The 13,072-nt window shown below is 41.8% G+C and overlaps 1 protein-coding gene across 1 annotated transcript; it reads right to left on the bottom strand.

The window, feature by feature from the left end:
* Nucleotides 1-3,138: 3,138 nt before the first annotated feature.
* Nucleotides 3,139-12,090, bottom strand: LOC306841811 (lysosome-associated membrane glycoprotein 1-like). Its single transcript, XM_079371813.1, has 6 exons — nucleotides 12,001-12,090; nucleotides 8,391-8,854; nucleotides 7,949-8,068; nucleotides 6,033-6,102; nucleotides 5,470-5,640; nucleotides 3,139-3,613 (listed from the first exon to the last, which is right to left on the bottom strand). Exons 1-6 carry the CDS (start codon nucleotides 12,047-12,049, stop codon nucleotides 3,474-3,476), a joined length of 1,014 nt encoding a protein of 337 aa, XP_079227939.1. The 5' UTR covers nucleotides 12,050-12,090; the 3' UTR covers nucleotides 3,139-3,473.
* Nucleotides 12,091-13,072: the final 982 nt, after the last annotated feature.

Below are 13,072 nucleotides of genomic sequence, written 5' to 3'. Positions count from 1 at the left end.
TGAATAATCAAACCTATGAATCAAAAACACACAGGTTGTCCTCTCTTTCTAACATAACAGCGACACCTGGTGGACAAAACAGGGAACACTGTTGTCATGTATAATATACATGTATTACATGGATGTAAAAGAAACGTATTTAATCGTCCAGATTTGACTGTTTTACTCCCTGATGCCAACTTTGGAGAATTAACCTCCATGTTGCCTCACAAAGACTACTTAATTATTAAACTGTGGCAGAAGATCTAAAACGTTATAAAAACATGAACTCATTGAACTGTTTCAGCTACAGGAGGATTATAAATTATAACTGTTACTTTTTGAGTTGATCCTGATTAGCGAGAAGCTAATTAATTAGAATTCAGCTGAGTCACAACTAGCTAGCTAACGTTAGCTTGCTTAACTCCTGTTAGCATTAAAGTAATTGGCCAAGTTACTTAGATAGATAGATAGATAGGTAGATACTTTATTGATCCCGAGGGAAATTCAGGAAACTTAGACAGTATCTGTGATCTTTAAGGGTAAATGACAATTTAGTAATAATTATGTCAAAACAAAGCTTGTTTAATAGCTTTTTTGAAGCTAACTGTTTTGTTAGCAAACGCTCTGAAGATATCTTTCTAAGTTCTGTTGTTTTTAAGTCACCTTGTTTGTGTTGTTTTTCTCAGAGAAGGAAGAGAAGACACTCGGAGTCAAATTGAACAAACCAGAAGGTTTAATGAAGCAAGGAAACACAATGCACATCCCAAGAGTTATTCTCAGCTAAGACGTTCACCTCGCTGACATACCGATCAGCCAAAAACCAGAGAACAGGCCACGCAGGTCAGAAGTCACAAGATTATATAGTTATCAGTTAGGTACCTTCTCTAGAATATTCTTATGCTTGGTCAGTAGAAGTTTTAGCAGAAGTGGCGTGATGTTCACTTTCTGGTAAAGGTGTCCTTGAAGTGCTGCAATATGAGGACATTCAGTCCACAGCCAGCTCAGTGCTGCAGAGTTAGTTCACTGACAGCAGTTACATTTGTCTAAGTGAATAGTTTTAGCAGTACAGTAATTTGGTAAATGGTTATATAGTTACTTTTTCAGATTTCCATGATTTTTGTTTTGTTTGGCCTCTTTTGGATTTAAAAGCTTAATCAGCATGCTAGTTTGATTAGAATTAATGTTAAAATGATTAGGCAAAGTATAAGAGGATAAGGTGTTTTACTTTGAAAAGTACATCAGCTAATAACATTCAAAGTTCACAAACATTGTAACGGGAGTGATCCGGCCGATATATTAAGTCAGAACTGACAGCCAACGAATTTATTGACCAGGTCATTTATTGCTAACTTTAACAAATGACTTCATCAGCTACCATTTTATGAAGCAACCAACGCCATTTAAATGCAGCATATGTTACAGCTAACTGGCTACCATTTGCCCACTCTCTGGCAAACATCTATGACAGCACATTAGATATGTGTTCCCAAAAAGTCAGACTATTGGCAAATCAAGGTGGAATTACAGTGGGCTATATTGGTGAGATGGACTCCTCAATCAGGTTACATTCATTCCACCTCTGCATCTCTATAAAAACAAAGCATCATCTGCATACAGTATAAAAAAGAGAATCATTTTAACAATCAATGCAATTATTGTTTTAAATCATTTATGCTGATTAATATTGCTAACAAACTTCCCTTTACAAAAACAAATGCCAGAATACAAACCCTTTGATTCTTAAAAACATTGAAACACAAATCAGAAACATCGTAAACACACTTGATAGAAAACTTAATCACATTATTGTAGAGAAAACATTTATACATTTTTGATGTGACAGAAAGTAAAATCTAAATTTAGGCAGACAAACACATCTGGTACCTCCACCAGATCAGATTTATAAATAGTCTGTAGCCGGTGTAGCTTTACATCCCGATTCCACTTCTAAGATAGTGACATTGATTTACTTATATTTTCATAAAACAATAATAGTTACTATCACTGATGAATAACATACCAAGTAAAAAAACCCTCGGACTCCAGATGAGACACTTTGGTCAGTTTTTAAAGACTCTGAAGATGTCAGCTTGTTCAGGTGTGTTGTCATTCACATCATTGTTCTTAGTGTCCCAGTAAACGGGGGCTTGTCCAGAGGGGGGACACCTGGTTGCACACCTGGGCCCCCTTAAAATCTGTTTGGCCACCCCAGGTGCCCCCCAAAAATGTTAATCTATCATTGGCTACTTGCCTAATCAGAGGCGGGACTTAATTACAAATCCACCAGTCTGGTTGTTTTCAACAGGCTAATAGTAATTAATCAGTTGCAAATCAATATTTTGCAAACGTTTCTTTCCATACGCATTTCCAAAGTCAGCTTCATGCACAGAGTCTCATTAATAATGGCCAATACATGTGTGCAAATAAGACCGCCCACAAGTTTGCAAACAATTTTCTTTTTGTTCTTCTAAGTTCTTGAAATTGTGACTTTGCACATCTTTGTTTCAAACCACAATTTCTATTATGCCAAATTGTATTACTTATACAGTATGTACATTTTATAAGTGGTGATAGAAAGCGATAGAACCCCCCCCTCCCGGACCCGTCCCTGCCAGGGGGGAAAAACTCTTCTTGCTAACAAAGTGATAAAATCCTTCAACATAAAAGGTGATGTTAGAAAATGTCAGGTGTAAGGAGTCTGCCACTGGAAAAACAAAACCCACAAGGTTTTCATTTTTAACTCTTTGAGTTGGAAATTGTTTTTAATGACGTTTTTGAAAACTTTTTTACTTTTGTTTTTTCCAAAGTAACTTTAACAGCTGATACCGAACAATTCAACCTGAAATAAAACTTTAAATGAGTTTGTCAATTAAATTTGAACTAAAATTACTTTTTCAATAGTTGTTGGCATTATTATATATATATATATATATATATATATATATATATATATATATATTAACATTGTGACTCCATTTCCAATGCATAATACAAACTGCTGCTGTATATTGTTTTGTTCATCACATCATTGTATTTTTGTTGCATTGATTTAAACCTTCAGACGTACGTGGTGCACTTCTATTCATATTTTATATCAAAATCTTGATTAAGAAATGTCAACGCATGAGACAACATGAAAGGAAAAAAAGTCTAAGGTACATTTCTTTAAAAATATATTTATTTCGACTCCATTTTAAAATTCAAATTTTCCATTAGTTTATAAATACAGGAGAAAGTTCCAACAAAACAACTTCTACACACTACGTTGATTTGTAAATTTCCAACAGCATGGAGATCGATTGGTTTATTGTTGATTATAAGAAATGACCGTCAGTTATAGCAGTGGCAGACTCCGGTTTCTGAACACACAAGTTTAGAGTTCAAACAAAACATTTGAAAAAAAGGCAGAAGAAAGGCAGGTTAGTGGACGTGCCCTTTAACCCCTGAGAAAGATCACTTTGTTTACAAAAAGAGGTGACCTCTGTGTGACCTCACAGAGTCTGGTATCCGTCGGTCCTCCTCCGGCGGCCCAGCAGGTAGGCCACCACCACGATGACGATGAGCACGAGCAACGTCACTCCGACCGCCACAGCCACGCGGTAATCAGGCTGATCAGCGGCGCACGGATCAGCTGGGAAAAACAACATTTACACAACAGTCAGATTCATTTCAGGCATCAGCTTGCAATACGACCCGAGTGGGGAAGATTTTTATCAACCGTGTCAGGTGGCGTGCAGTGTGTGGCGGTGGCGTTAAGGACAGGCATGTGTGTCAGAGTCGTGTTGTGGTACTCATGGTGGTGCTACACGGGCAGATAATGATCCGGCTGCTCGCCTCCCGTCATGAGGACAGAAGGCCTTTGAAGAGACTCTGCAGACGCAGGTAACTCATTCTAATCAGTTGAAGCCCGTGTGGCTGTTGTAGGGAGATTTGGCCTTGAAATATAAATCTGATTTAATTTATTATTTCTCAACAAATTGGATTCAGATTTGAATGGGTTTGTTTTCTTCTTAAAATGAGGGTGAGTATTTGTCCCTGGAGCGGTTCGAGTGTGAGCGGCGAGCGGTCTTCAGAGCGCTCCGTGCAGATTCAGGATCCAGCAGAAGAACAGACGAGGCCGAGTAACTTCAGCACAGAACTTGTGGCTGCTGTTCACATACCTGAGGCCTCTCTGTAGGAAGGGAACGACGGGGGAGGGGAGGGAGCGCTGCAGCGTGTCAGAGAGAAAACACTGATTTTTAGTGTGGTTATGAATGTCATGTATCTGGGAGTGTGTGTGCTGACACACAGTCTGAGGGAGGTCGAGGAGACGAGCGTGCTGTGTTGACAACATGTGGTCAACATTGCATCACAGTGTTGGGTTTATATGAGTGGGGACTGTAATGTAGAATCAGTTTCTGCAGGGAGGATGTCTGACACTACTGTGATCGTAACGAGGGTCCTTAAAGGTCCTCATAGTATCAGCAGTGAACTCAACACCAGTGATCCTGGGACACTTCAGATACCTTTAGGAGCAACCAGCACCCATACCAAAGAAACACTTCACACACACACACACACACACACACACACACACGTGTCCAGGACTCTGAACACTGATGCTAACAGAAACAGAGGTCTGAAAGTAAAGAGCAGCGCAGCAATGTTAGGAAGTCTTTTGAGTTATGAACCAGAGATAACGTGATGTCTCATGTGACAGGTTAAAATATGCTGTCGACTGAAATGAAGTGTAACCACACTGACTGACAGCTGGTGTTGTTAGCCATGCTAACATTAGCCACACTGGGCATACCTGCGTCACATGTTTTACAGATGCTTTGATTAGCCGTGTTTTCTAATCAGATTTTTTTGTTTCTTCGTCTTTAATATTCAGTCAAATTCAACCCACAATGCACTGCTTTTCACTTCTCTTCCTTGTTTGAGTCGGTCTATGTTCTCACTGATCCCAGTTCAGTTCTTTGGTCTGCCCCTGATTTCACTGGAGCATTTACACCCCAAACCAAACGGACCACCTGAAAGAGAGAACCAAACAGCTCCGGGGTCAACGCCCCCGAACACTCTTTCAAATCTGAGCACATTTAACCCGGCGGAGATGATAAGATGTCATTTTGCATAAATCTGGTTTGTCTGTTTTCTTTGTCTCATAGTTCAACTCATGGCAGCCTCTCCCGCCCTCTTGTATGTTGTCTGCAGTGCTGTGTGTGTGTGTGTGTGTGTGTGTGGGCATGTGGGCGTGGTTTGCAGGTAATCTCTCCCTCCTCACTGGCTGTAGATCTACTCTGGTCTCTCCATCACTTGTTGCCTGAGTATCTCCTTCAGCTCATGTTGGCTCATTTCTAACTTCGTCTTCCCTCTAAGAAGACGTTTAAAAAGTCCGGTCGTACTCTCACCACTACAAGAAGAAGTCCTTCATTCGGGGACATGTTTCCTGACTGATCTCGATGCATGTTTCTGAAGACATGAGCTGAGCCTGATGAGGATACTTACGCAGGCCGAACTCGTTGCTCTTGGTCAGATTGAAGGCCTGCATCCTGTCCTTGTCCACGTCCAGGTACAGTCCGTTCCCCATGTACACAGACTCGCTCTTGCAGGAGTAGGAGTGTCCGACCTTTGCGGTGAAGAGTCGCAGCGACGAGTTGGAGCGACTGAACTTGTTTTCTGCAGAGGTGGCACGAAGCAAAGCTCAGGTGTCGTCAGGACATCAAATCAAAACAAAGAACGATGTTCAGATATAGATTGAAACTTGTTGGACTGCATTTCACTCAAAGTAGGCTGGTTGGTTCCTGCTTAACAGTAATTCCACAGATTATTTTTAGACCGTATTTAAAGACACACACACACACACACACACACACACACAAGGAAGTCGTTGGCTCTCCAATTCTTCTTGTCTATGTTAATATTTGCCAGAGTTGCACAACCCCTCGCAGCCGCCGAAATATATGTGCACACACTGTGACCCAATTAGAGAGTCTAAAGTTTAGTCGATAATCACAGGAGAAGTAAATCATGTTGAGAAAGTGGAATAAAATGTGATTAATTCAACTTACCGTCTTTGACTAAGGGGTAGGTGAGGCTGAACGACAGCGTGTGAACGTAGACTGTGTTGTTTTCAGAGCTCTGAGGAAGTCAGAAGAGAAAACGTCTGCGAGGAGCTACATGAAGTATTTCACAGCCCAGATGGGATCTAGTGTGACGGATTGAATCACCATGAGGAATCAAGAGCATGAAAAAACCTTCATTCAGGAAGATGTTAGAGGTTCAAGAACAAACAGTTGATGAAACAAGAACATGTAGCATCTCTTAATGTCGTAGTCAAGACCACACTGACCTGGACATACCCGAGACCAGAGTGCTCCAAGACCGAGACAAGACCAAGACCGAGCGTGCAACTCACTTAGACTGTAATACCGGGGCTTGACCGGTCTCAATTTAAAATCCAGAGTCCGCCCAGTCTGAGACCCAAGACCTGAGACAGACTTGACCTTCAAGAAGAGGTCTGGAGACCGAGACCAGTTTCTAGTACTGCAGCACAACGTTTATAAAAAATGTTAAGTAGGTAGGCCTAGTGTGGCTAATGTTAGCATGTTAGCATGAGAAGACGATGAGTCTTCTTCTCAGTGGATTTATTCCCTCAGTAAACATTTCCTTTATAAGTTTATGGTCAATCTCTGGTTTAAAGTCTCATTCAACGCAGCGTCATGTTTTATTAGTAAGTTATGCTCCTTATAGACCAGAACAGGAATGAGTCCTAAAACCAGGAAGTGAGTTAGCATGTTAGCTCCATGGGTTCTAACCTCTAAAAGTCAATGTGGATTTTGAATGCGTTTGTTCTGTGGTTAACACAAGCTGAAGAGATGATGATGTTTTGGTAGATAAACTACGTTAGCTAAGACCAACACTTGTGACTTTTAAAGTTTTTACACGTACTTAAAACAGCGCTTGCTAACAAGTAGCTAACTGAGACTACAGTGGCTCCAGCTTCACCCTCTTGTCCAAATATGGTCACTTCTGGTTCATGAAAACAAAGATGGCTGCCGCCGAAAGGCCGAATAAGTCTTCAGAACGGCAGTCAACAAACCAATGGATGATTTAACATTATTTTTAACTACAGCTACATTGCATTGCATATATGCTAACCAGGCTGGTGTAACTTAGATTCGCTAAAACCATGCTAATCTACCGCTCCATAAATCTATCCAAATATTGTCACTTCTGCCTCCAAATGCCAAAACTGTAGCTGCAATGTTTGCAACGCTAATGGTTGAATTTGCTTGACATTGCTTAAAGAAAGAAGAACTCGAAGTCTGCACCTGAGAAACCTGTTTTTTTCCTGCTCTATAAAATGGCAAAAGTAACAATATGGCTTCCAACCAAGTAAGCGTTAATGATTAACAATGATTTAGAAGGAGGTATACCCTGCACTGTACTTCTGCATGTTGACACGCCATGGTGCTGCCAATACTGGGTTTGTCAGTTGATTCAAAACAAGGAAAACAAAACACAAACCCTTCAAGGTCTGTTTCCATGGGCCACAGTTACAGCTCTGGTTGTAGAGCATTTGTAAAGCGTATGAGCATGGGATAAAGGTTAGCTGCCTGTGTTTACTCATGTCATCAAACACGGGTTATATAAGTATTTTGGCGACGTTCATCTTAAAGGGAGTCACGTAGAAAAAACCACAAAATGAATCACACACGAGTTGTGGAGAGCGGCGCTCTCCCTGTCACATGCTTTTACAGCAGGCGTGTGGACTGAACTTCCCCTTTTTGAGAAGTCTCTTCTGATTACAGTTTCCATATTTAAAAGTACAAGTCAAACTAGAAGTTGCCTTTTAAACCACTGATCGGCTTAGTTGTGATGAAAAATCAGAGTGGCGAGTAAGATAAGATAAAGATGGACCTCATTGCTTCCTCTTTGGAAATCTAATTCTCTAGTTATACTTGAATGTGTTTTAGAAAAGTACCTTGTTGAAGAGGAAGGTAATGAAGCCTTCCTTGAAGCTGAGGGTCAGGTTAGCCTTGGGCTCCTTACAGTCTCCTTGCACTGTGACTGCCTTGGGCTCAACGATGAACGTCCCATTTTCCTGAAAGAACAAAAACAAAACCCCAGCTTGTGTCAGAACATTCTCAAAGATACAACTCAGAGGAGCACTATTTATCACCGTGTCATGGAGGATGAGTAATTGTCATTTGATACAACACATCTGACCTCCCACAGTCATCATGAGGAGGAAATCAAAACTTGCCCAAAGACATTTCTCGATTCCTTAAAATGGGATGCTGACACAACTGCTGTGCTGAAAGCTGAATCATCGTCTTTCAAAGTTCAATTCATGTTCACAAGTCGCTAAATGGTTTGATCCATCGTGAAATGCACGTTTTTCACTCGTGACCAATGATCTGTACCTTTGGTTGAACGAGGCGAATCTTCAGCGCCATCTGAGCCATCAGGCAAATAGTTGACTCGTCTTTCTTCAGGGTGTAGTTTCCAACAGTGAAGTTGGTGGAGGGAGTAGGTTTAGGAGGAGTGGGTTTAGGAGGAGTGGTAGTTGGGGGCTTTGGGGTTGTGGGCTTTGGGGTTGGGGGCTTTGTGGTTGTGGGCTTTGGGGTTGTAGGCTTTGGGGTTGTGGGCTTTGTGGTTGTAGGCTTTGGGGTTGTGGGCTTTGTGGTTGTAGGCTTTGGGGTTGGGGGCTTTGTGGTTGTGGCCTTGGTAGTTGTGGGCTTTGTGGTTGTGGCCTTGGTAGTTGTGGGCTTTGTGGTTGTTTGTTTGGTTGTTGGGGTTGTTTTATGGGGCAGTGTAGCTGAAGGGCTAAACTCTATGGCAGGGGCCACAGTTGCAGCTTTCTCTTCATCTTCTGCCAATGACAGCGCTTTAAAGAAAGAGAAAGAACAGAATTAATATGATTGGACTTGCACCATTTCCAAACTTCAACTCCCCAAACATGGACGGTGGGATTTATACATACATAGAAACAACCATTACAGTCACAGACTGCTGACTCAGCGCGAGCTGTATCTGGCTGTTGCTCCGGTGAATGACTTCTGCACTAATACTCAACTGCCTGCATGCAAACAAGCTCAACGTGGACAGAGACGTCTGTAAGGATCACGCCGAGCATGTGTCCACATGTATGGTGGACCCAAGGCTGGTGAGCAGGAGCCCTCTTCCATGGTTTGAATGTTCAGAACTGTGACCACAGCGCAGAATATGTTCATTTATTCACTGAGCAGACTTCACACAGATCCTGGTGATTTGAAAAGTTGGTCACATTAAATACTCATTCTAGCTGATAACAGTCTGAGCTGCTTAAACAAAAGGAAAGAGGTCATATTGGACGCTTCTAAATGACCTTACGATGGCAGAGTCCAAACAAACGGCGTGGAGTTTAAGGAGATTTGCAGGGTCGGCCGTTAATCGTCTTTCCTTCTTCAGGCGACCTGGTTTCAGAGAGTTCACCTGATGTGTTTGCTGCACTTCTAGTAAACAAACGGTGAAATGATCAGACTGACTTGATAGCATGACGGCGTTCATGTTGACGCACAGGTCATGACACACATTTATTGCACAGCCGTGTGTTTTCAGCGCACTGCTTATCTCCAGGCTCAGAAAGTGCTTATTCAAATGGAGCAGGTGACTCAGCTCTGCTAAAAGGTGTCAAGTAGCCTCTGTTACGTTTCAGGTTGAGTCAGACGGATCAGCAAAAATCTCCAGTTGATTTCAGCACTAAAATCTCAGGAGCTGTTTCAACATTTTTGGGGTTTTATGGACTAAAAGTTACGAGAACGTTTTGGGAAAAGCTCCAGTGGAATGTCTCCGGCATCAGCTCGCAATCTGGACGTCATGTCTGCATCAAAGGACATCCTCACAAACGACACAGGAAGTATCCCAACAGGTCAGGAGGACCATGTGTTTGTTCTGTTCAAGGCCATGACACTCCCCTCCCCGCCACCTCGGACAGAACGAGCTGCTCTGCTCTTCCCCCAAACTGCTCACGTTGTTCATGTTGTTGTGCAACTTTGGAGTTTCCAATTTCAACTGAGTTTAAGTGAGTTTGTGCGAGCTGTGTGTTTGGTCTTCACAAGATTATAATCTGTCTAACTGTCCCCATGTCTTCAAATTCAAAAAACTTTATTTGTGGCGTCTGCTTTAGAAACATTATCTTCCCTTTTTTGAGTTTCTCATCTCCTTCCTCCGTCCTTCAGTTTGTTTGGGTTTCTAATTTAGAGTCAAAGTGGTGATTGAGTTAACGCAGCCGGCTCATCTCTCTGATGATGTCACACACTTAGAGAAACAACAGGAGCCTGTCGGGGACAAAAGTAACGACTCTGAGTGGATGAACTTTGTTCAGGCTCAGGATTATGTTTCACTTATTTCAGCAATAATGACAAATTCTGGAGCGATGCCAAAAAAACCTTTTGTGACTAAATTATTAAGAAACTAAATATTGAAAACAACCAGTGTTGTAGTTAAGAAGACCACACTAAGACCAAGACCAGAGTCAAGACCAAGACCATGACCATAAATATCTGTGAAGAATCCTCACCGTGTGTGAAGGGGGCGTGTCCCTCCCTTAGAGCGCCACAGCGGGATGATTGTGGTCGTAAGCAGAAGATAAAAATCAAACTATGATTGAACTAAAGTTGAGATCTTTTCGTCTCATCACGGAGACATCAAGAGACGGTCTTGATTTCAGATCCAGAGTCCGCCCGCTCTGAGACTGAGACAGGAGCGAGTCAAAATGCTCTGGAGTCTAAGACTAGACCGAGACCTTCAAGAAGTGGTCTGGAGACCAAGACCGGATTCCAGGACTACAACTCTAGATCCTCCTCTGTTCATTTGTCCTTCCTGCAGCAGGTCGTTACTAAAGCGTCTCATCAGACTCCAGAAAGAAGGAAACTTTCTCAGGCAGGAGACAATTTGTTTACATTTAGACGCAAGAAATAAACATCCTGATGAGACTGAGAGACTGTAGTGCTGCTAAAATGTTGTAGGAAAAGTAAGGAAGCCCTAAGAGGACACACATCAGCTCTGCTCTCTGTGATGATGAGAAGACATCCAGTAGAGACTGGTCGTCTCTGGGACACGACGCTGGTAACGAATCTTTCTAGAGCTTCTGAATGAAATGTAGTGGTGCATGTCCGCTCTGGGCTTCCGTACCTTCATACTGACTGCCTTATAACGAGTGTGCGTCTACATTCACTCCATTTCCTGGAAATATTTTCATTCTTGCCATTTTGTTTCCATATTTAAGAATCAGACGTGATCGAATCAAAGGATCAATATAGTTTGTTGTTTTTCATGTTTATTTGAACATGTTGAAGTCAAATGAATACAGAGACTTTAAATACACATAAATGCATACTTATTTGTTTTGTTCATAGAGAAGTGTAGTGTTGTTATTGTGAGATAAGAAAGCCGAGACTCGTCATGACATGAAAACTGAGCAACATGTTAGATTTGAATGCGCGTCCACTTCGGGCTTCCGTAGAAAACCTTGTTGAAAGTCTAATTAATAGAGGCTTTACTTTTGAAAGCGCTTGTTCTGAGAAATTGGGCTTCAGATTGAATAATTTTCAGTCTCACTAATGAATAGGGTGTTTTACTCTCTCTAACTCTCTTCCGGCTTGAAATCACTTAGTTTGTTTTAAACAGCGCAGTTTTTGCTCCTGACGTGCAGATTCATCTTATCTATAAAAAAACATCTGTGTTCCACCAGCAGACATGTGACAAGGTCGACACACAGCGGAAATGTTCTGTTCTCTAAAACAATCCAGGAAGTCTCCCTGAAGTGTCATTAAATCATGACAGGCGTCATTTATAGCGCGCGCGCAGAGAAGCGCGTGAAAGATTAATTAATAACATTAAAAACATCCAAGATCCACTTCTACGTGTACTGACACTGTCCTGCTTTGTGAAATAAAGTTTTAAACAGTTTTTACTAAAGTGCAAAAAATCAAAAAATAAGGTGTTGCCGCCCAGGTGAGCGCGTGCAGTGTGACGGAATAAAGGTGTTACCTGAGAGCGCGCACACGGCCACGAACACGAACACGGCGCTCCTCTTCATGCTGACAGGTCCTCTCTGTTCACCTTCTGCTCACTGCGGATCAATGTGAACAAACTGCGCTGCGTCTGCGCTCATAAACAAACAGCTGCGTCAAGCTGCGCGAGCTAAGCTGCGTCACCGGAAGTGCGACTTGAGAAATAAAAGCATCTACATGAAGCGACACAAACATTGATTTAATGAAATGTATTTACATAAAATCCTTCCTATTAAATCACTTAGTAATCGTGTATTTTAAATAACCCGTTTAACAATAAAATTAAAAATACATTTTATTTGAAGGCGCCTCTCAAAACACAAAAGGTCACCTATCAAAGCAGAGATGAAAATGAAGATTAAAGATGTACAGATAATCATGAAGAGACTCATGAGACAGGCTGGATGGCGTGTCTGTCTGCTGGGAGGGACCTCCCCAAAACAAACCTTTAAAAAAGACAAAATAAATGAACACAAATGAATAAATAACTAGATAGCTAATGTTTATACAGTTTGCATTATAAAGAAATAAAGAGAGGAGTTGTGTCAGTCAATCATGTTCAAACAATTTAAGAAATGTTGCAGAACCGGGTTCTCCATCCAAGCAAATTCTGTTTGTTAACCCGTGACAAGTTTTTGTTTTATTTTGAAAGCTCTAGCCGGAAACACTGGTGTCCATAAGAGGTACTATTTTTTATGTTTCAAACTTCTCCTGTAAATGTTCAGGAAACGAAAGTGACTGAAGGCAGAAACACAGGCCGATAAAAGTGCTGCGAAAGGTCGCGTGTTCCCTCCGACAGTGAAACGAAACTGTGCAACCCACACACACACACACACACACACACACACACAGTCTGCTGTCTGTTGATTGGTTAAAAAGAATCGTCGACCTTTCTGCGTTCTAACCTCTCTCCATGTTTCATCTCCAACATTGATCCTAGTTTGAGCAGCTTTCTGCTGCTGGAGCTTATTAGAAACATGCAGAGGCTTTTTAGCTCGGGTACAATCACTTCTATCTGAAGCAGTTCCACTGCCCGCTTCCATCGCTGC

Source organism: Symphodus melops, assembly GCF_947650265.1.
Source record: "Symphodus melops genome assembly, chromosome: 20".
Classification (NCBI taxonomy): domain Eukaryota; kingdom Metazoa; phylum Chordata; class Actinopteri; order Labriformes; family Labridae; genus Symphodus; species Symphodus melops.
Note: the sequence above shows the minus strand (reverse complement) of the source record. Positions and strands in the feature narration are given on the sequence as shown.

Excerpts from the sequence above, each read along its gene's own strand:
- LOC306841811 (XM_079371813.1), bottom strand. The coding sequence starts at position 12,049 with ATGAAGAGGAGCGCCGTGTTCGTGTTCGTGGCCGTGTGCGCGCTCTCA. Across the intron at positions 8,069-8,390 it reads TTCGCCTCGTTCAACCAAAG|GAAAATGGGACGTTCATCGT; the intron begins GTACAGATCATT and ends TTGTTCTTTCAG. Across the intron at positions 3,614-5,469 it reads GAGCAACGAGTTCGGCCTGC|CTGATCCGTGCGCCGCTGAT; the intron begins GTAAGTATCCTC and ends TGTTTTTCCCAG.